Source organism: Mycena indigotica (assembly GCF_014461135.1).
Source record: "Mycena indigotica strain 171206Taipei chromosome Unknown Mind.scaff0004, whole genome shotgun sequence".
Taxonomy (NCBI): domain Eukaryota; kingdom Fungi; phylum Basidiomycota; class Agaricomycetes; order Agaricales; family Mycenaceae; genus Mycena; species Mycena indigotica.
Genome location: NW_023503003.1, coordinates 1,986,258 through 2,005,818, shown reverse-complemented (window position 1 = coordinate 2,005,818; position 19,561 = coordinate 1,986,258). Strand labels below are relative to the sequence as shown.

Sequence of the window (19,561 nt, the reverse complement as noted above, 5' to 3'; positions counted from 1 at the left end):
GAAGAGAGATGCGCCGTGACAGCGCCGGTCACACGTCACTTTCATCTCGATCCAGCGCATCAAAATTATGTACAAACGCTAATCTCGATTCTGGCGCATCAACAGTCGTTTGCCCAAGGGCTTGTCGCCGATGTACATAAACCCAAGACCGCAACACAAAGCCAGAACAACAGCAGTTAAAATCATAATCGCCGTCCACCCATCCTTCAAATGGGCGTACATCTGCAAGGGAAAAAACATCAGATCCAGTAGATTGTTGGCAAGTGTTTTTTTACCTGTCCACCGATGACAGGCCCGAGTGTCGTTCCTTGGGTCACGAGGCCAACGATCAGCGTAAACAACGGAGGGGGAAAAAGGGACAAACCAATGCCGTACACGAGATTGAATGAGCCATAGACATGACCATCTGAACTCATCAGAACGGGAGAAAAAGGAAGAAAAAAGGACTCGGACAGCCCACACCGTCAATCTGACGGGCAACTGTTGCAAGTTCTACCATTAGTGGAGATATGACACCACTAACGAAAAACGCTATGCATCAGAGATTAGCTAGCAATACGACTCGGTTTTTACTCCTCACATCCGAGCGCCAATGCCACAATGAACAGCACAAGACTTTGTCTCACAATGAGCACGGCCCACCATGGCACCGATAGGGCGAAACAGATGCAAGATAACCACTCGACACCTAGCTTGTCTGTGGCGAACCCAGAAAGTGGGGCGGCTAATCGAAGTCTTGAGTTGTTGCAACGATCAAGGAGTCGGGTTACTTACAGAAGAGAGTTGGCACTATACTGGCGATATAAATCTGACCCACTTTAGCTGAATCAAGCCCCCAAACGCTTTGGAGATGTAGGGGGAGCGTGGGTTCTTGCGCACTGTAAATTAACCTGCGAACATTCTAACAGTCCATGGCAGGAACGGAAATCAAGATACGCACCCAAACAGTCCAGTGAGCGCCAGAGTCACAAGTGCTCTGGATGACTTGCACAGTCTCACAATGACACTTATAAGGGAGATGTTGTTCGTGACTGTTGGTGTTTCCAGTGTTTCTGGCGCCTTTTCTTCCTCCGCCGTGTGAGTAACGGCGGCTGGATCGAAGCCATACTTCAAAGCATCTTTTCTCTCGATGATGAAGAGTCGCCCAACGAGGTCAAACATGGCCATAATGATCCCAAAGATAAAAGGGCCCCGCCAGCCCCATCGACTGTAGACTGCGCCGCCAATCGGTGGACCGGCCAGGAAACCGACGGACATTCCAACCATGGCTAGCCCGAGTTGTCTCCCGATGAATTGTTCGGGGGTGCAGTCGCATCTGCCATGGAGTTCAGTTTGTGCATCAGGAAGAAGCGGAACAGTCATACAACAAGGCAAGCCCAACAACCCAAACCATAGTCGATCCACAACCCTGTAGCACTCGCGCAATGCACATGACCGCGTAGTTTGGCGCCTCCATAAACATTATCTGCGAGCCAACGAGTATAAGCAACCCAAGTATAAGTGGAGCGCGGCGTGTTTGATAGCGTTCAGAAAACATCGCTATTGGTATCGTGCCTTCATTCTGTTCAGCGTAAAAATGGCCGGAAGGAGTCGAATACGAACAGATAACCAGTCCAGCGGACTAAATCTGTTCAGCTTGACTTGTCTAAGAAGTTCGTTGATTTACGCACATATGCAAACAAAAGCCATCCAGCTAGGGCAGATACCGAATGGTAGCCCAGTCTCTCCAGTTGGAACGGGACAACCGGCACGACGATGCTATAAACCACCAAATCCGTCGCGACACCTACAACTGCTTAGAAGAATAGACGATCTTGACTGAACAACGACAAACCAATCCCAACGACAAATGTGGTGAAGGCGTATGAGCTGCGCCATTTTAGACCGAGAGGTGGGGAGAGGGCCATGCGTGCCGTCGGGCGAGCATCGAATGATTCAGAGCATTTAAAGGGTTTTCTGGCCGTGGCGTATGTGCCAAGGTGTGGCAAAATCGTCTGATTTGGTCTGACACGGCATCTCGGCTTTATGGGGCAAGTCTACACAGACTTGGATTTCTGAGTTCTGTCTTCGACAGACTTGAGGCCTCGTCCGCATGCTGATAATGTGCAGCAAACATTGTCATGACTGCTGCTACTTTAGGGAAGTCCATTCCCTGAATATAATTCGTTCGAGCCGTTTTTGGATGACTTTCGTGCACAGAAAATGTGAACCCAAACGGCTTGAGCCGGCGCCGCAAGCTGCATATCACACTCATCAATGTCAGCCAGAACTTTCACCCTCCGCGTTCCTGCAACCTCAGCCAACATCGGACCAGGCTTCGATGTTGTTGGACTCTCCCTGTCGCTTTATCTGACTTTGGTCGTCTCAGAATCATCAAGATCGCCTGGCGCTTCGTATGTGCCCCCAAAACTACGCTACACAGGTGAAGGAGCTGCTGAAGTGCCCCTCGACGCGTACAAAAACTTGACTACACGTGTCGCACTCTACCTCCTCCGCTGCCATGATATTCGGTCATTTCCCTCTGGCCTGACAATCGATGTTCATAATGAGATCCCCTTTGGTCGCGGACTGGGCTCTTCTGGCGCTGCAGTCATCGCCGGCGTCCTGCTGGGTAACGAGCTCGGCCGCCTCAACCTCCCTCATGAGCGTCTCCTCGATTTTGCTCTCATGGTCGAGCGCCACCCTGATAACGTCACCGCCGCACTTGTGGGCGGTTTTGTTGGCTCGTATCTCCGTGAACTCGACAGCGCCGCAACAGAGGCGGCCAGCGTGCCGTTGAGTGAAGTCCTGCCAGAGTACCCTCCAGATGCGGGCGAAGACTGGGGTCTCAACCCACCCGTCCCGCCACTTGGCATCGGACATTTTGTGCGGTTTGCCTGGTCAGAAAGCATCAAGGCAGTTGCCATCATTCCGCGCTTCGAACTGAGCACAGCAACAGCTAGGGAGGTCCTGCCAACCCACTACTCTCGCAAAGACCTTGTCTTCAATCTACAACGACTTGCTGTCCTTACCACCGCTTTGGGACAGTCACCGCCGGACCCAGAGCTCATATACGAAGCGATGAAAGATCGGATCCACCAGCCATACCGCAAAGCACTGGTCCGTAACCTTCTTGTGACGCTTTCTTCACCTCAGACCGTTTCCAGATACCCGGACTCCCAGAGGTAACATCCTCAATCACACCGACTACCCACCCAGGACTCTTGGGCATATGCCTTTCTGGTGCTGGCCCCACCATCCTTGCACTCGCTACTCATGGCTTCGACGCCATCGCCGATGACGCCCGCGCAATCTTCAAAGAAAAGGGTGTCGAGATTGACTGGAAATTACTGACAGTAGTCGGAGGTTGTTCTGTTGAGTCAACATAGAAGTAGAAGAAAAGAATGTATTTAGTGTCATTAACGTATCGTAACACAGCAATTAACAAAGACAGCGATTTGTTCCAGGGTATGCGCAAGAATGGTAGTATAATGAGCGAGTCTTCTAGCTCTAAGTCGTCATGTCGTTAACAGCAAGGGTTCACCGGAAGCTTCAACCACCGGCGGTTAAACAAACCGCCCTCATCGCAACAAGCGGGCCGGCGCTGCTGTCGAATGGAAGATCAACCGTGAATAGAACGTCGCTGCGGTCGTTGTTGAGATAGACCGGAAGGTTGACTGCGCCAGAAGTGGAAGCATCGTCGATCTGTACCCAGCGAACTTGGGACGGGTTCAACCGGACCGCTTCACCATCGTTCAGATTCAGCTTATCAACAGCCCACGAAGCGCCTTCGAGTGTAAGGCCTAAACATCTAGTCAGAACAGCCAATAAACTTGAACGAGGTAAGCACACACCATCAATGATAAATGCCCCAGGGTCGTTGACACGTTCTATATCGAGTCGCAGATGTAGCGTTTCTAAACTCCACTTCTTCCTGTGTGCCACTGCCTGTCGTGTGGCCGTGATATAGGCCTCAGGGAAGAACAGCCCGCCTAGCCAAACTTCGACATTGTTGTGGTTGTCGAGACTAGCAATGTGATCGAGTTGGGCAAGCCTCCGAGCAAAGTCCGCGATCCATCCAGAAACAGCCATGGCCTTGGGGACTTTGTATCGCCGCCAGTGATCGGGAATAGTGCCTTCACGAAACGAGTCTGAGGAGGGAATATTTCAAACGCTAGATTGAACGTACCTTTGGTGAGAGAGCTCATCAACGTCCGCAAGTGGTTGGTCTGCTTGAGCTCTCCTTGGCAAACCTTGATCACATCCTTCAGGTCTTTCTGGACTTGTCCTAGCAGCTTGCGACCGATGCTGCCTTCGCGGGAGAACAAACGATGAAGCGGGTCTTCGTTGTCTCCAGATTGCTTAGCCAAGGTGCTGAATTTCTGTGTTCAACTAAGTAAAACGAGATACGAAGCACATGTAGAACTTGCCGTGGGCAAAAGCGCAATCCATTGCTGGCAGCGATCGTAAAGCGCCCGCATCCAAGCAGGCTGTTGAGATCCTTGGGATTTGGAAGTCGTTGAAGTAGTAGTGGTATCGTCATCGTCATCGGCAAGCATCCGCATCTTGCGAAGTTTCCCAAGAAGTTCATTGCCTGATTAAATGATGAGTACAATGCAAACTCAAGCCAAATTATCGAACCTTGAGCTGCAGCAATGACACGCTCAGCTGTTGGAGGAAGACTGAGCCATGAAGGAGGCTCTCGGTCCGGTAAGCCTTGTACCCAAGACATAAATTGTTCAATTTTTGTTCCATCTGGAGCCCCAAGTAACTGCGCGCCGCCAACGTTAGGTACCAAGTTGAAGTCCACGTTATACGCAGCTGGCGTAAAGAGGTTATCGACAAAAGCATCCAAAATCCTTTGATCGAAGTCGCTGTCGACCCTGCCTCCATAGACAGATTGTTTGACAAGGGTGCGGAGGGCGTCCCAAGGGATTGTTGCAGGATCAATATTGGCTCGGCCCTTGGAGACTGAGTTCAACCACGCATCGATGGTGTTGGTGGCAGACGCCATATCAGAATCATTGAAATCGTAGATCTTACTCCACCCAAGAGGCGCGTAGCGGAGACGTTCTTGAACGACGGCATGGAACCAGGACAAGAGGAAGTACAGGCGGACCTTTTCTGTCGGCCCTTGAGACAACCGCGACGAAGAAATGTTTCGCAGCGAGTCTAAGAGATTAGCTTTGATTCCCGGAGGCGGCTCATTCATGATGAGGCGAGATTGGCGGAGGATATTGACTGGTATAGAGGGGTTGGCTTCCATGGTCAAGAATAGCCTGAAGTTGCGATGAGGGTTGAGGGTTTGTAGCTTCTTCTCCAATTGGCCAAGCCAGGTCGACGCAAGATGTACATTCTTGAGAAGAACCCATGAGCCCTGACGAGATGCAGCGGCAATGGCCTGGTCGGCAAGGGTAAAACCTTCAGGTGAACCCATTGCAACTGATGTCGAACGAGCCCCCGTATTCTTTATAAGGTTTTCGACTCGATAGCTTGCGTCATAGCCCGTTACTGACACAAGAGCAAGGGGGGTTGCAGCAGGAACTTCGTTAGTGACCATATCACCAAGGTCAAATACAGACTCGGCAGACATGTCCACCTCGAAGACCACGCGAACGATATTTGCAGTGGCTTGCAACAGACGATCAGGCCTAAAGCATTTGATGATGAGGGCAGAGCGGAGGGCTTCAACAGCAGCTGCGGAGAGATCAGGGAAGAACAGATACTGGTTAGATAGGCAAACTTACGAGTACTAGGGTCCCATGGTGTTGGTACCATTGTTTCCGGATTGCTAGACTGCAAGAAGGGAGCCCAGTCGCTCTCGTGCTCCATGAAATGTGCTTTGACGGGTTTGAAGATGGAGTGCCTGGCATAATTCTCCAGTCGGCTAACCTGGTCAGGGGAAAGAATGGAGTTCTTGTCAGAAGTTGCCGCTGCCGCTGCTGTGACACCTTCCCCACTTTCGAGAAGGAACTCCAGCTCGTCTCCGATTTCCTCGACGCCGCGAAGCTTGACTTGCGCAAGCAAAACGGCCAGCATCACGTGGTCCCGATATAGTAATGCACGTGACGTGCGACGATAAACGACTAGGAAAAGGTCGTTAAGCAGGATGGCGCGCCGCCTGGCGTAGTCGGTAACGTTCTTGAGATTCGGGTTGTGATGGAGAACGTAGTCGAATATATCGAGGAAGAATCGCAATGAGAATTGATAGAAATGATTTACCAGATTCAGCTGCTCCAGGACGAAGAAAACGGCACTGCACGCCTGGGCAAGTGGAAGATACTCTGCTGTTACTTGCTCCACCTCCTTCATGACAACATCCGTTTCTTCAACCTTACGAGTGATCTCTCCTGCTTCACGTTTCAAAGTCTCGAGTGTATCGATAACCTTGTCATCATCCAAGATATTGCCAGAGGATTCGTTGAGGGCTTGCAACAACAGCTTCTCAAGGGTTCGCAGACGAAGGCGGAATTCGCCTTGGATCTTCATCAAATCCGTGCGCTTGCGTTCCGTGTCAGGTCTTTCGACCTTGAGTACTTGGTCGAGAGATTGGCTTTGCAGACTGCTTCGCGTCATGGTGAAGTTAACAAAAGTGACTCGACTGCAAATATCAGGAGAGAATTCGACGGAAGGATCTCGCGTGGAAAGGAACATGGTGAACGACGGCGAGAAGTCAATGTCTTGACTGCCCAAACGAATAAGAACACGACCACCAGTGCGACGGATTTCTCTGTTCAACACCGCATTGAGAATGGGATCAAGGTGTTCAACATCTTGGATCAAAAGAGGATTGCCAAATCGGAGAGCACTCTCCAGGACTTTGAGGAATGCTTCGTCCAAGAAACTAGTGACTGTGATCTTGCGCTCCTTGTATTCATTGAGGAGGAAAGTTGTTGCCTGACCAGTCGGGTCGATTATCAATGGATAACGGTTGAAACGTTTCAACATTATCGCGTTCTCCGTGGTGAGGTTGTCTGAAGGAAGGGACTTGGACTGCCAACCCAGGCGATCATCAGCCGTGGAGAGATACTCCGTAAGCGAGAGTTCAGGTTTGAATTTGATGTTGGCATCGGATAAATGGTGAGACCACTCCTGCCACATGCCCTCCCGATACTGCTGGTCGAAAAATCCACCGTAAGCTAGGAAAGCGGCCGAAAGGAGTACATCTCCAACGATGGTACTCATTTCTGTGTCGAATGTTCGACTGCCAGACTCCCAACGACCTCTTTCTGATGACAAGCTTTCCAACAACTTCATACTGCGGTCTACTTTGCTTTGAACGCGCTCCATTTCGGACTTGATGGCCTGAGTCTCGCTTATAAGAACAGCATACTCCTCTTTGTATTTCGCAATCTTCGACTCGAGTTCAGCAATCATTTGAATGATGCTGTCCGCCTTCTTCTTTGTGACTTCAGCCTCCACCTCTAACGATTGTACTTCGTTGCGAAGCGGCTCTATGCGGTCCAAGATTTCCGAGAATCGAACTTGTGCTAGAACCCACTTGACAAGCGGTCCGCAAGCTCTGCTGGCACGTTGTACCGTCTCGAAGTTGTAGGAGGGGCGGGAAAGGAAGTCGCGCTTCATTAACTCGCGCAAGGGCTTTGTCATCTGTGTCGTTGTATCAAACTTGAGGATACTGTTGATGAAATTGTCGCTGCGCAGAATAGTCTGAACCGCGCGCCAACTGTCGATCTTGTGCCCAAGAATTGTGCAAACGGACTCCATGGCAAGCTTGACAGCTTCAGGAGGGTTGGCCATACCACGAACCTCTCCCAAATGTTGACGTCTGATGTTGCTAACAGCCTCCTCTGCTTCACGAACGGCAGGTTCTGCCTCTGCGAGATCTGCTTCTGCAATTGCTTGCCGTTGCTTAATGACCTTGTCCGCCTCGATAAGCTCAGCTTGGAACTTGATTGAAGCAGCCTTCTTTTGCTCAGCCTCTTGTTGGTCGGCAACCATCCGCTTGAGCTTCTCGTTCGCCTCTGCATCTTTGGCCTCAAGTTGTGACCGTTTGATGGCAAGACTGTTGCGAAGTTCTTCGACCTGTGTAACCGTGTCACGCAATTTATCGAGGCCAACATGCAGATGGCGTTGTTGCTCTTCGAGCTCGTCCCGCTTCTCGTTGTAGAGGCGCACATAGTGATTGATGCTAAAGACACGTGAGATTGTGTCATCATTGATTAGATAAAACTCACAAGTCAAGATAATGTCGAGGGGTTACATAGTTATGGCGACCTTGCCTGCGACTGAGCCGCTGATTGATTTGGTGCAAGGAAGAGTGAACATGAACGAGTGCGTTCACAACTGCCGTACGGTGCAGAGGTGGCATTGCTAATCCACGATAAGCGATTGGGAAGTTGACTGGTGGATTGTAGGACGGTAGATCCAAATCCAATGTGTTCGTGAATTCAATTCCAACTTGATAGAAGGCTTGGTCGGACCAGTCACCGAACCAATCGAGGACGCAACGATTGAACAGAGCGGGTGAAGTGGCTGCTCTTGAGGCCAGTCCGTTCTCAGGTGGATTCATGGTGAAGACAACATGGAGATTCTTGGCGACTTGCTGTGTGAACCAGCGATAAAGCTCTTCATGCGAGTCCAACATTAAGCCATCCCGTTGAGAACCCTCTTTGCACGCTGTCATGAGAGCAGCATGCTCATCACCTTCGAAAAGACCAGGAACTTCGGCATTGGCAAGAAGTGTGTTCATGCGCTCGAGGAAACCAGAGTCGAGAACATTGGATTCGTCCATGATGAAACAAATCTTTTCACCTTTGCATCCAGACCGACGAAGGACTGTCCGCAAATCCTCGTCGAAGTCTTCGCCGGTATATTTGTTGGAGACCTTGATCTGGAAAATGCTGAGACCATTCATCCAGGCAACGAAGCGGGACAATGTAGTCTAGGTAGAAAGTAAGCACGAATATCGCACAAACAAACCGACAAACCTTTCCGCTTCCACTGACACCAATCAACAAAAGATGGCCTTGAACTTGTCGGAAGACACGGTCAATACGAAGAACGTGGTCCAACACATCGTTGAACAGCACGAGCGGGACGTCGAGTTCTTCTTCGTAGAAAACACGCAGGCGGGCCTTTGTGTATTCGCGGAGCGTTTCGCGATCCACAGGGATATAGTTCTTGGACGTCCAATTGGAGAACAGAATGGGCCGCCCCAGAGCCTCTTCGCGATTGATCGTTGGGAAGTTTTCCATCGCATTCGAATCGATGTTCTCATCGGTCCACAATTTCTCTTCTTCCGTTACAAGTCGATCTTGGAACAATCGAAGTGCTTCATGAGCCCAGACACGAACAAGCCCTTCGACTGCCAGGATTTCCAGAGGCCGGATTGCCTCGTAAATACCACGAACCCAACGAGTCAGTTCACGTGGACTGTAGACGTAATGAGCTTGCACGTCTGTGGTGAAGCGTTTCTGCGACGCGAGATAGAACGCGACCATGGCATCGGTGAGAGGCTCCGCGTAAGCTCGTAGATTGGGAACAACTTTGAGAACCGCGCGGTTGTAGGTCCCGTAGATTTGCTTGAGGGAAACTTCTCCGGGATAGTCGACCATGACTAGTGGCGCATGACGGAGGAAACGATGGGTGAGCGGAACTCGACCAGGATCAGTGGGTGGGTTACATGCCCCAACAAACTGAATACGCTCCAATTTGATCCAAGCCATATCAGAAGTTCGCCAATAGCCACCACTTTCAACCAATTGACGGATGAAAGAAATAACGCGCTGGGTCCCATATTTGTCTGGCGCAGGCAAGTTGATCTCATCACAGAACACTACAAGCCAGCGGCCAATCTGAACCGGGGCGAGAATCACACCGTTGGGAGTCTTGCGGTATTCGCAATATTGCTCGAATGTCTTGAGTATGAGTTCAGGGGTTGTCGCACTGGAAAAGTTGAGGCCAGCAACCTCCATATCGGGTAACTTGCGAAGAGCGCTGAACAAGGTCATGGTCTTTCCAGAACCAGGAGGACCACAAAGCATCAATGGCTTGTGCTCCGACAGCCACGAGTATAAAACCTCCTCGTGACGCACAGTGTCCATTGTTGGAATGACCACGTCAGACGCGGTGACCGCATGGGGTTCAATGTCGATAACAGGAACCTTGGATTGCCAGGCAATCCACTCGCCATTGGAGATTTGGACATCGAAGTCAATGAGCGAGCTACCTTGTTGAAGAGGCGGAAGGTCGATGCTGGTTTGCTTACGCAGGAATTCACCCATTTCAGCGCGTAAGTCGAGTTTAGCATCGCCAGAGAATGCCCAAATGATGCTGACTAAGAGTCGCTTGGTCACGTATTGCTCGACGCGGTCATGTGACAGTGGGAAGTCAGGGTGCTGGATGTTGTACTCGATGATATTGCGGACTGTCTTGTTGAGAAGCGAGAAGAGGGTGCTGAGAGCACGAGTCACAGTGAAGTCCATGATATGTTCGATGGAGTCTGCAAATGTCAAAGCGTTGCTGACCAGTTCTCCATCCTCGAAGTATCGCTCTAAGATGGACGCGACTTCCTTTTGTGTCGCCAGGTTGTCGGCTTCGCTTGCTGATGGATCGACTCTGCGCCCAATTATATCACCCGCGTCTTCGTCGTCAGCGTCGAGGGGAACAGCGGCGAGTGTCTCGAGATAGTGTCGATAGACCATTTGAGGATCGATGACGTCTTCGCTGAACCAAATCATACCGCAACGACTGACGGTGGCCAAGGTCGCATACTTGAGATGCTCAACTTCGAACATAATGCGCACGTTAGGAGGCAGATTCAGACGTTCACCATTGGGAAGCGTTAGAAGCTTGTTGTCGTCGAGGACACTGACCAGAAGACGTCAGACGAGAAAGAAAATCAACTTGAAAACCAACCTGTTCAGATTCTCTACCCATTCTGGGTCAACATCTCCATCGAAGATGATCCAATGGCGTTTGCCACTTTCGCCACGTACGTCGTCCACGATTTTACGCAGGATATGCGTAAACAGACCATCATTCCATTCACGTGTCGTTGCATCCAAAGTACCATAGAGCGCTTCCTTGTCCATCGCCTTGGGATCGATGACATAGGGTACACCTTCAACTCCATCGAGTCGTTCGAGAGCAGCCAGTAAGACCTGCCATGCGTTCGTTTTGCCAGTTCCCGATGGCCCCACCATCATCAGACCATGCTGAATTTTCTGGATCTGATATAGTTGCAGAATCTTCGCAATCCATTTGTCGCCAGGTGTGAGACGGCGCTCTGCACACACTAAGAGGATTTGTTCGCGTAGCTTATCGAGATCAACTGGTAGGTAATCGACGCCAGGGAAAACGTCAGCCAGAAGGCTAAAATTTGATTAGATTCGTGATAACAAGACAAGGCAAACAAGACTCACTTGGTAAGAAGGGGAACATCGTCTGCGACCAACTTGGGGACAATCGTTTCGGTGACACTTTGGATGAGGATGATTTGCTCCGAAATCCCATCCGATAGCTCAACAACGGTGCCATCATTCTCCGCATCGGCTCGTGCGTTGAGCAAACGTTCACGTTTGAGAATACCAGCGCTGGCCAATACAGCCTTCAGGGCTCGCAAACCGAAGTCGTAATGAGGCTGTGGTGATAACTGCTCGTCGCAAAGGTTGAAGAAGGGAACAATCTTCGATGCGAGGGACTCCGCAGTACGGAAACCTTGCGAGAACAACATAACTTGAGCAATAAGCTCGCGATCGGGGCGTGTCATAGCCATTCTGCGGTTCCATATGAGACAAATTTCGACGCGAATAGGGGATACTCACGGCCGGAAGAGTTTGGTCAAATTGGGAGGCAGTTGAGAACGACCTGCATAGTTGGGATTGGTGGTAATAAAGATGCCTACACAAATGGGTTACCATTTACGACACAAGAGTGAAAACAAACCCATATTCTTGTTAATCTTCAACTTCTTGCCGACCAACTCGATCTCCGTGTCGGGGTTCTTGACGAGCGAGGCAAGACCTTGCTGAATGCTCTGGACTTGCTGTGAAACTGCGCTGAGAATACGTTCTTCGAGTCGATTGAACTCGTCGAAACATCCCCAGGCACCGACTTGACAGAGACCGATGAAAATACGACCCATTGCCTGGAAGTCAAATGTTTCATCGCAACAGAATACGAGCACAAAGCGCCCAAGTTGGACACCAAGAGCTTTGACGGACTCGGTTTTACCTAAAAAATGTCAGAATGAAAGTGAAGAATGTAAAAAATGGGCTCACCTGTGCCAGCAGGACCAAATGGAGCGCCACCAAGTTGATTGTCAAGTGCTTGTGTGAGTGTTAGGTAGACACGGTCCGTGAGTGGTGTCTGGACGAGCCGATCTGGGACACCAAGGTATTCCCAACCATAAGGGAAGGAAGCGTCGGCCACCTTGATAGCCAAACGTTCGAGAGGATTCTCCACGGAGCGATCCAGGTAAAATCGCATTTGGTACAACCATGTAAAACCAGCTGGGTCAAGCACTTTATCAGCAATCAGTGTTCGAGTGACATCTCGCTGATGGACCAATTCTGTGATAAGGTGCTCGCACTTGCGACGAGTGACAGGTATAAGCTCTTGCAAGACTATGTCGGCGAGCAGATCAAGAGCCTGCGTAACAGTTTGCAGCGCAGCATCTGGTGCAGTCCTCGATTCGAGCGATGACTCGACAGCAGCCGTCCAGGCAACTTGAATGGCGAGAGTCACCAACTGCGCCGGGTATTTCTCCATCCAAGCCATAAATTGATCCATTGGAAGAGACGAGCCGGTGCCGTAAAACGATTGTAACTCGCCAACAGCGTCTGTGAGCAGGTCCGCCAAGGAAAGGCGCATCATGGACTCGATTTTCGCAAGCCAGTCGTTGATCTTGGGGAAATCTTTCAGCAGAATGGGTGTCGTAAACGGAACCTCTTCGCCCTCTCTCGAAGCCATGCCTTGGATTTGGGTCAGGTCTTCGTCCAACATAACTGTTGAGATTCCGGCAAACATCTTTTTCAGATGCTTCATGATGCGAAGGATATCCTTGCTGTTACCGATAATCTCCAGCAAATCCTCGTCACCAACGAAGTAAAACCGGGGGAACGAAGACCGCTCTCGTTCGAGGTATTCTCCCAGTGCCTTTTGGATCTTGTTCAACAGGTCTGCGAGCCGCTCCAAACTCTTCTGAACTCCCTGAATGTTCAAGACATCCAGCACGAAGGGGGACTTGTAGACTTTCTTCATGACTGTGAGGAACTCTGCGTTGATGTTTTGGAAGCGACCGCTCTCAACGGGAAGCAGATGTTTGATATCGGCACTTCCAGAGAAAATACCCTCGAGATATACCCATTGGCGCTGAACGTCAATCCACACATCTAAAAAACGAATCAGTTGCGAACATAGCATCATGCGATGAACAAAGTACCGAATAAGACATGGATTCGGTTGAGCTTCTCTTCCCAAGACGCAGCCTCCTCCTCAAAAACTGCATTACCGTTATTTGATTGGACTGGAACGGTGAAATAAAATGACCTTTATAATAAGGAGAAAGTTTCATGGCGGTAAGCGAGTTGAGGTTCTCGCTACACTTGGTGAAGAGATCGTCCCAACCTCTAAGGAGCGTTTTAGAACATGTACATATTGACCGGAAGATGGTACATACCTGATCAGGCGACACTTCGTTTGGTAGTTGACCAAGTCTAGCGTATAGCTGGTCCAGGTCTCCTTGACTTGCTTGATGTATTCCTCGAGAGCCATCTGGAAAAGACTTGAGCATATATGAAGCGAAAGTTCGGAGAAATCTACCTCTCCCTGCGCTTGAATGATAACTTCCTTGATGACGCTTTCGTTCTTCTTGAGGTCCATATCGTAGACGTGGCCAAGGGTCATGCTACATAATCTCGGTAAGGGAAGCTACGGACGAGGATAACGATGAGCGAACATTGGCATTGGAATAGCAGCAGGCATCCGGAGTGCTTTGAAAAGCTGCTTCCAGTGTCTGTCCTTCATAGCCTCAGATTGCAGCTCTGAAACGACAGAGTTAGACTTGAGGAGACCCTTCAACACGTCCTGGACATATTCGAATGCTGCATATTGACGCATTCGCGTCGGCATCTTGCCCGTTGACTGAATCAGCCCGTCGATTTGTTGGCGCAATTTCCTTGGCTGGACCGTAGACCAAAGCATCTCCCGAAGCTCAGAAATCTGGCTCCACACGCCGGAAAGGGCGGTCCAAACACTTTTGAGGTCACGTAACTCTTCAAAGACAGGCTCGAGACGCGTGTGGCGGACAAGTTCAAGGTCAAGGGCTTCTTTCGCCCGACAAAGGAGGTCGTAGTCGTCCTGTACTCGATTAAGCTTTCCCTCGAAGACATTGATTGTGTTCATGGCGATGTCTGCGCGCATGTTGCCCTGGACAGGACGAGTTTGCTCCCACTCTGAAATAATGTCGTTGATCTTGTTCTCCACGATTTTATCCTCGGCGACAATCTTTAGTTGCAGGCCGGCTATTAAAGCGTGAGTAGGCAAGTTGGAGGGACAATTGGGGACGCACCGAGTTGCTCCTGAATGGAGTCGTTCTTTCTCTTCAATATCTCATTGTAGGCGCTCCACTCCCCACGCAGCTGGTCGCTGTACAGCCAGTCGTCCGGGAACTGATATCTGAACCGGTGTAGCGTCTTCTCCCCACTTTCACAGAGGTCTATAATGGGTGCCCATGTTTTGGTCTTCTTCTTCAGGTCCTGGACGAAGGTAATGAATGTGACGGCAGCTGCCGTCGAGGAGTTGCCAGGCGCAAAGGCCTAATAAGAGTTAGTAGACCGAAAAAAATGTGGGTGCTGGAGGGACTAGCCTCCATGGTCGTTTGTGTCTACGCGTCGAGGCGTAAAGAGTTGGTTGGCACGTGCTTTGACAGGCCTTCGCTCTCAACTCAACTCACCCTCACTCACTTCTGCCCAACATGTCCGGCCGCCAGCAGCGAGTGATGGTCCAGCCCATCGCAAGTGTCCATGATTCTGCTCGTTTCATAGCGCTCATTGTTGGCAGAACGTGATCTTCAAAAATCTACAACAGGTCTCCCGTTTTGCTCTTATCCAATCTGTCCACTAAACCTTCGCCAGCGCACCAAAATCTCCATCTGGCTATATGATAACGTCGATATGCGCATCGAGGGTCGAATCATTGTGCGTCTCTTAGCTAATTCTCTCGTGCCCACATTGAAACTTGGAGCAAATCCTAGTCTTGACCATGTCTGACGCGCATTTCGGTAGGGATTTGATGAATTCATGAACGTGGTCATCGACGAAGCGGCCGAGGTATTTGTCAAGGACGCGAAACCACGCCGAGAGCTGGGTGAGTTTAGTACATCAGTTGGCCATTTTAATGAACTCTCGTTCCAGGTCGTATTCTATTAAAAGGCGACAACATCACCCTCATCCAGCAAGTTGCATGAAGAGCGCGTCAGCTTATAATTGACTTTTGTATGTACATAGCCCCCCCCCAAAAAATCACAGATTGTGTATAGGCAACAAACGCGTTAAATTGAGTGCTTGTCGGCAAAGCGGACACTCTGCTTTCTCTCGTCCCCAGCCAACAATGCAACTCCAACAAAACAAATGACCACACTCCGTGCAACAACTATCCGTCCTTTCCTCGAGGCATAGGGTGCAATTCCTGCCGGCTCTGTGTTGCTGTGGAATGGCAGAAACGTCGAGCATAGTTCTCTCATCCTCCTCCGCTGGTTTTGCTGGTTGCCCTTCGGGGTCCACAGGCCCGAGAAACTCTGACACAGGGCGTTCGTCTAGGAAAGCTTCGTCTTCGATATGAGTTGCGCGATGTTTTCCTTTCGAGCTTTCCGGTTCTTCGAAGTAGCTCGCTCGTAGAAAGGATATCAACCGATGTAGCAAACGGACCCCCAGTAGAATGCCTAGAAGTGAATAAGATGGTGGCCGGACGTTAGGGTTGTGCGGTGTGGATGAAATCTAGACTGGGTCTGAGCTAAGGAAGTATGTCGCAATTAGTTCTCTTGCCTTTCGAATGCCCAATGCTCGTTTTACAAGATCATAGTAGACACCTTGGATATAGAATGCGGCTAGATTGAGCTCGGTGAGGATTTCTAATACGCTTGGAAGTCTCTTGAGCCACTTCCTCCAGGACTGGGAGATCGCATTCTGAGGCAAGAAATCATCGAGTCGGGTCAAGAGGTAACCGGGTATTGTCGGCAACAGCACTAAAGCAGCCCGAAGCACGGGTGGGGGTGGAAAGGTCCCATGAAGAGTGGAGTACTGCCAGATGTCTGTATATTCCTCTCCAAGAGTCTGGGTGGCTTTCCAATAGTTAGACGAAGTATCATCGACGCAAGTGCAGTTGATACCTCGGACAGTGGTCAAGCCGTAGTAGACCAATTTCACTAACAAGTTGACCTCCTTCTCCCAACGACTGAGCCATCGAGTTCCTAGACGTCTATGGGCGCTCCGCTATATCTACAACAACACTTACCAAGCCATGCCCGCAAAACGCCTTCAAATTGATCCTTCAGTGAGGAAACATGGTACAAGTCGCGTTGATTTGCGCGAACTACGCCGTGTTAATCGACTTCAAGCGAGCCAAGACAGAGTACAGACTGATTTGTGCTTGTTGAGCGAGTGGAAAGGAAGGAAGAACAGACATTTGCTCGCGATCACGGTGTCTTCCCGTTTTTTGAACAACCACCATGTCGGAACCAACTATCTGGTCTAAAAGTGCGCCGCATTCTTTCGTAGTCACTCTTATATGACTGACGGCTTCACAGTGAAGTACGACTCTGCATTTATCTATATTTCAAAAAAATTCTGACGAGCAAAGAATGGGTGCCCTCATGGGTGGCGGAGTCGGCCTCACGATTGGCTTTCTTTTTGGATCCTGGAGCATTCTTCAGTGCGTCACCTCTGTCTATGCGACCGAATCTCAATGCCCCAATGAAGACACGGCGCCGGTCCTAGAGGCGTACTTTCAACGCTTTCCCGGACGATGCTCACGAGCGCCGCAAGTTTCTCCTTCTTCCTTGCAATTGGCTCCGTTAGTTCTGCGAACAGCGACTCTCATACGTTTCAATGACCTTATTTTCTTCCCAGGTTATTCGAAGCGAAGGTTTCGAAGGTTTGGAGGACAGCCAGCGGCGAATGCTGGTTCCCGTCCCTGCAATTGGTTCAAGAGCAGAAGGTCTGCAGCTAATGCGTGCCAGATGGGAGGCAGAGCGCCGAAAACAATCGTAGTCTCGGCACGAAGGCTACCCATTTGTATACTTCTTCAGCACTCATCTCTCCGAATAATCTCATCTTTTTCAACCCTACAAACTAAGCCCATATCTATAGATCATTTCTTATTCTCTGCGCTCTTCTGGGATGCATCCATTGAATGCTGAAAACTAGTCCGAGTCGAAGTTCTGGCACCAAATTTGGAAGGCTAAACTTGATTGAAGTTGGTGACTGGAATTGAAGAGCCTCATATCCGGCCAATTCCTACTATGTACATCTGCAAACAGAGTACTGAGCAGGAAGTCCAAACGACGGAAATTGCAGGTCGCTAGAAATCTGGAGTGCAAGGTGCGCTGATCAATAAACGTGATCGTTTCTCTTCTTGACGACAATGAACTACGACGGCCCTAGTCTCGAAACCCGACGTTCCGGTTTTCGCCGATTCTGCACGTGAGTTTTGGAGGTTGATGTGCAGGAATGGCGACCGGAACGTCTGGGGCAGTTCGTAGAGAGATTGACAGATCCTCAAGCTGATGGCAACTGTCAGCCAGCCAAAATCTGTCCTTTCACCAAAATTAGGCCTTTTTTGAGTCCTCTTGCCATTCAACGACGCCTCCGTTCGATCCAGAAAAAATTGGAGCGCAAAGCTCGTCTTCGAAACTCCTGGCTCTGCGCTTTTTTGGGCCCAAAAGTTGCATGGGGGCGTGAGAAATCGCTTCGCCAAGGATCTGCTATTTCTGATGCAAACTGCCCCAGACGTTCTAGAGAGAATCCCTGCATCAAAAACTAAAATCAGTCACGTGGACCGGTCGGCAGGACTCCGCTCGCGCAGCGAGCGATTCTCGAAAGAACGTCGGGGTACGAGACTACGACGGCCCTGCTTTTGTTGTCGACGTCTTGGTTCGATGACGCATCCACTGCACCCGCCAGAGTGCGAGGATCCCGCTCATATGGCCTTGGTCGTTGCAGCGCGTGGTAATCGCCGCAACAGCGCAACGCGCAATTCAGTCATAACACGAGCATCCCGTTCTTCATGCGTCGACTTACGTGAAGCGTTGAGCAATAAAACATTCTTTCAGAGAGCAGACGACCTTCCAGCGCCGCTTCGTTTGCTCCCTTCGTCTGCTGGCAAATGCTCGTCCAATCCCTTGCCGCTCTTTTGCTCCCCGCCCTTCTGTCAACCGCTTTCCCAGTTGATGTTGCAGGCGATGGAGATGTTCACGCTGAGATAAACACCCTCGGTTACCTCAAATGCACCGCAACAACCTCGTCTGGCAAGAGCAAGGTTATTGGTTACGTGTCGCGCGCGCTCAACTCATACGGCGAGTACATCGGAGTTTCCCCGTCAAACAACAAGGACGACGTTGCTGCACGAATGCTTGTGAGCATCGATCTGTCGCTAGCCGAGAATGGGACCGCGCAGAGCTTATTAGTCAAGGTAAGTCATCTAATCAGGCAAAAAAATAAACCCAAACATGTATAGAATGCTCCCAAAAATAACTACCCGTTCCTTGGTGGGATCGGTGGGCAGGAGGGCAGCTCAATCGGTAGCGATGGAGAGTGCGTCAACATTTACCTTCCGGTCGTTACTCAACTGAAGAATGTTTTTATCACAGCTACCTCCTCGTCGGTGGTACTCGTGAGACTGCCACTGGTGCTAAGCCATCTTACTGTGGCAACACCTTCACCGATGCGCGAAACATCCTCCGCAAATGCTCCAGCGCCATCGTGAGGGAGAGAATCATAAGCATCAAACTGATAGCTGATGTCGCATTAGTGGCTCTTCAATACGACCAGTGGCCTCGTAACCCCGCAATGGGTGAATGATGACGGGACAGCTGTTGTTGCTAACATCGGCTACACACAAGGAGCGTTCGTTTTCACAGGCGATAAGAAGACGTTTGAAGATACCTGGAACCAGGATGTCGATTGGATTGTGCGCAACGCGTTACTCACCTTTTTCTCGTCTACTGACGCGTTTCAAGACCCTCTCGCTCGATAATTAAAGCGCCTCCACGAATAGTCATGTCCTCACACTCGTTACATCAAAAACCAAGGTACCACACACGATGTACATTAGATATCTTTCAAAGCCCTAAAAGCTATTCATGCAGCAACCAAACCATACCGTTCCCTTAACTCGCGCTAGACGGGCAACGGGAACGGACGTTTGCACCGCCACGCTTCCCGCTATGGCAACCGTGGGCAAAAAAAGATTTCCATGAACTTTCTTGAGCGCTCTTGGACGTGGATATTAACCCGAAGAATCACTTTCGAGACGACTATCCAGCAGCAAAACACAAGACCTGCACAGGCAGCGCAGGTTGTTTAATGCGGGACCTGGTCATTCAATAGGTTGCCACGGACGC

The 19,561-nt window shown here is 50.3% G+C and overlaps 7 protein-coding genes across 7 annotated transcripts; 4 read left to right on the top strand and 3 right to left on the bottom strand.

The window, feature by feature from the left end:
* Positions 1-78: 78 nt before the first annotated feature.
* On the bottom strand, positions 79-1,907 carry MIND_00440700 (MFS domain-containing protein; the record flags this gene model as incomplete). Its single annotated transcript, XM_037361221.1, has 9 exons — positions 79-222; positions 276-406; positions 463-531; positions 581-724; positions 775-890; positions 941-1,315; positions 1,365-1,621; positions 1,671-1,786; positions 1,835-1,907. 9 exons carry the CDS (start codon positions 1,905-1,907, stop codon positions 79-81), a joined length of 1,425 nt encoding a protein of 474 aa, XP_037221513.1.
* A 349-nt stretch (positions 1,908-2,256) lies between these two features.
* Positions 2,257-3,368, top strand: MIND_00440600 (GHMP-kinases-N domain-containing protein; the record flags this gene model as incomplete). The annotated part of the gene is made up of 2 exons (XM_037361220.1): positions 2,257-3,099; positions 3,147-3,368. 2 exons carry the CDS (start codon positions 2,257-2,259, stop codon positions 3,366-3,368), a joined length of 1,065 nt encoding a protein of 354 aa, XP_037221512.1.
* A 163-nt stretch (positions 3,369-3,531) lies between these two features.
* MIND_00440500 (Cytoplasmic dynein 1 heavy chain 1) lies at positions 3,532-14,824 on the bottom strand (the record flags this gene model as incomplete). The annotated part of the gene is made up of 20 exons (XM_037361219.1): positions 14,810-14,824; positions 14,513-14,759; positions 13,901-14,465; positions 13,765-13,849; positions 13,622-13,716; positions 13,492-13,571; positions 13,385-13,444; positions 12,222-13,334; positions 11,887-12,174; positions 11,766-11,841; positions 11,364-11,717; positions 10,858-11,313; positions 8,928-10,809; positions 8,175-8,881; positions 5,727-8,128; positions 4,621-5,676; positions 4,410-4,573; positions 4,169-4,361; positions 3,834-4,115; positions 3,532-3,782 (listed from the first exon to the last, which is right to left on the bottom strand). The coding sequence occupies exons 1-20, from the start codon at positions 14,813-14,815 to the stop codon at positions 3,532-3,534; spliced, it is 10,362 nt and encodes a 3,453-aa protein (XP_037221511.1). The 5' UTR covers positions 14,816-14,824.
* A 45-nt stretch (positions 14,825-14,869) lies between these two features.
* MIND_00440400 (Small nuclear ribonucleoprotein E) lies at positions 14,870-15,409 on the top strand (the record flags this gene model as incomplete). Its single annotated transcript, XM_037361218.1, has 5 exons — positions 14,870-14,956; positions 15,004-15,030; positions 15,078-15,140; positions 15,228-15,309; positions 15,357-15,409. The coding sequence occupies exons 1-5, from the start codon at positions 14,918-14,920 to the stop codon at positions 15,407-15,409; spliced, it is 264 nt and encodes an 87-aa protein (XP_037221510.1). The 5' UTR covers positions 14,870-14,917.
* A 348-nt stretch (positions 15,410-15,757) lies between these two features.
* Positions 15,758-16,671, bottom strand: MIND_00440300 (Peroxisome assembly protein PER8; the record flags this gene model as incomplete). The annotated part of the gene is made up of 6 exons (XM_037361217.1): positions 15,758-15,817; positions 15,870-15,938; positions 15,987-16,282; positions 16,331-16,411; positions 16,456-16,533; positions 16,581-16,671. 6 exons carry the CDS (start codon positions 16,669-16,671, stop codon positions 15,758-15,760), a joined length of 675 nt encoding a protein of 224 aa, XP_037221509.1.
* Positions 16,670-17,210, top strand: MIND_00440200 (uncharacterized protein; the record flags this gene model as incomplete). The annotated part of the gene is made up of 4 exons (XM_037361216.1): positions 16,670-16,689; positions 16,753-16,872; positions 16,920-17,013; positions 17,070-17,210. 4 exons carry the CDS (start codon positions 16,670-16,672, stop codon positions 17,208-17,210), a joined length of 375 nt encoding a protein of 124 aa, XP_037221508.1.
* A 1,114-nt stretch (positions 17,211-18,324) lies between these two features.
* MIND_00440100 (uncharacterized protein) lies at positions 18,325-19,198 on the top strand (the record flags this gene model as incomplete). Its single annotated transcript, XM_037361215.1, has 5 exons — positions 18,325-18,630; positions 18,676-18,752; positions 18,809-18,920; positions 18,970-19,128; positions 19,178-19,198. The coding sequence occupies 5 exons, from the start codon at positions 18,325-18,327 to the stop codon at positions 19,196-19,198; spliced, it is 675 nt and encodes a 224-aa protein (XP_037221507.1).
* Positions 19,199-19,561: the final 363 nt, after the last annotated feature.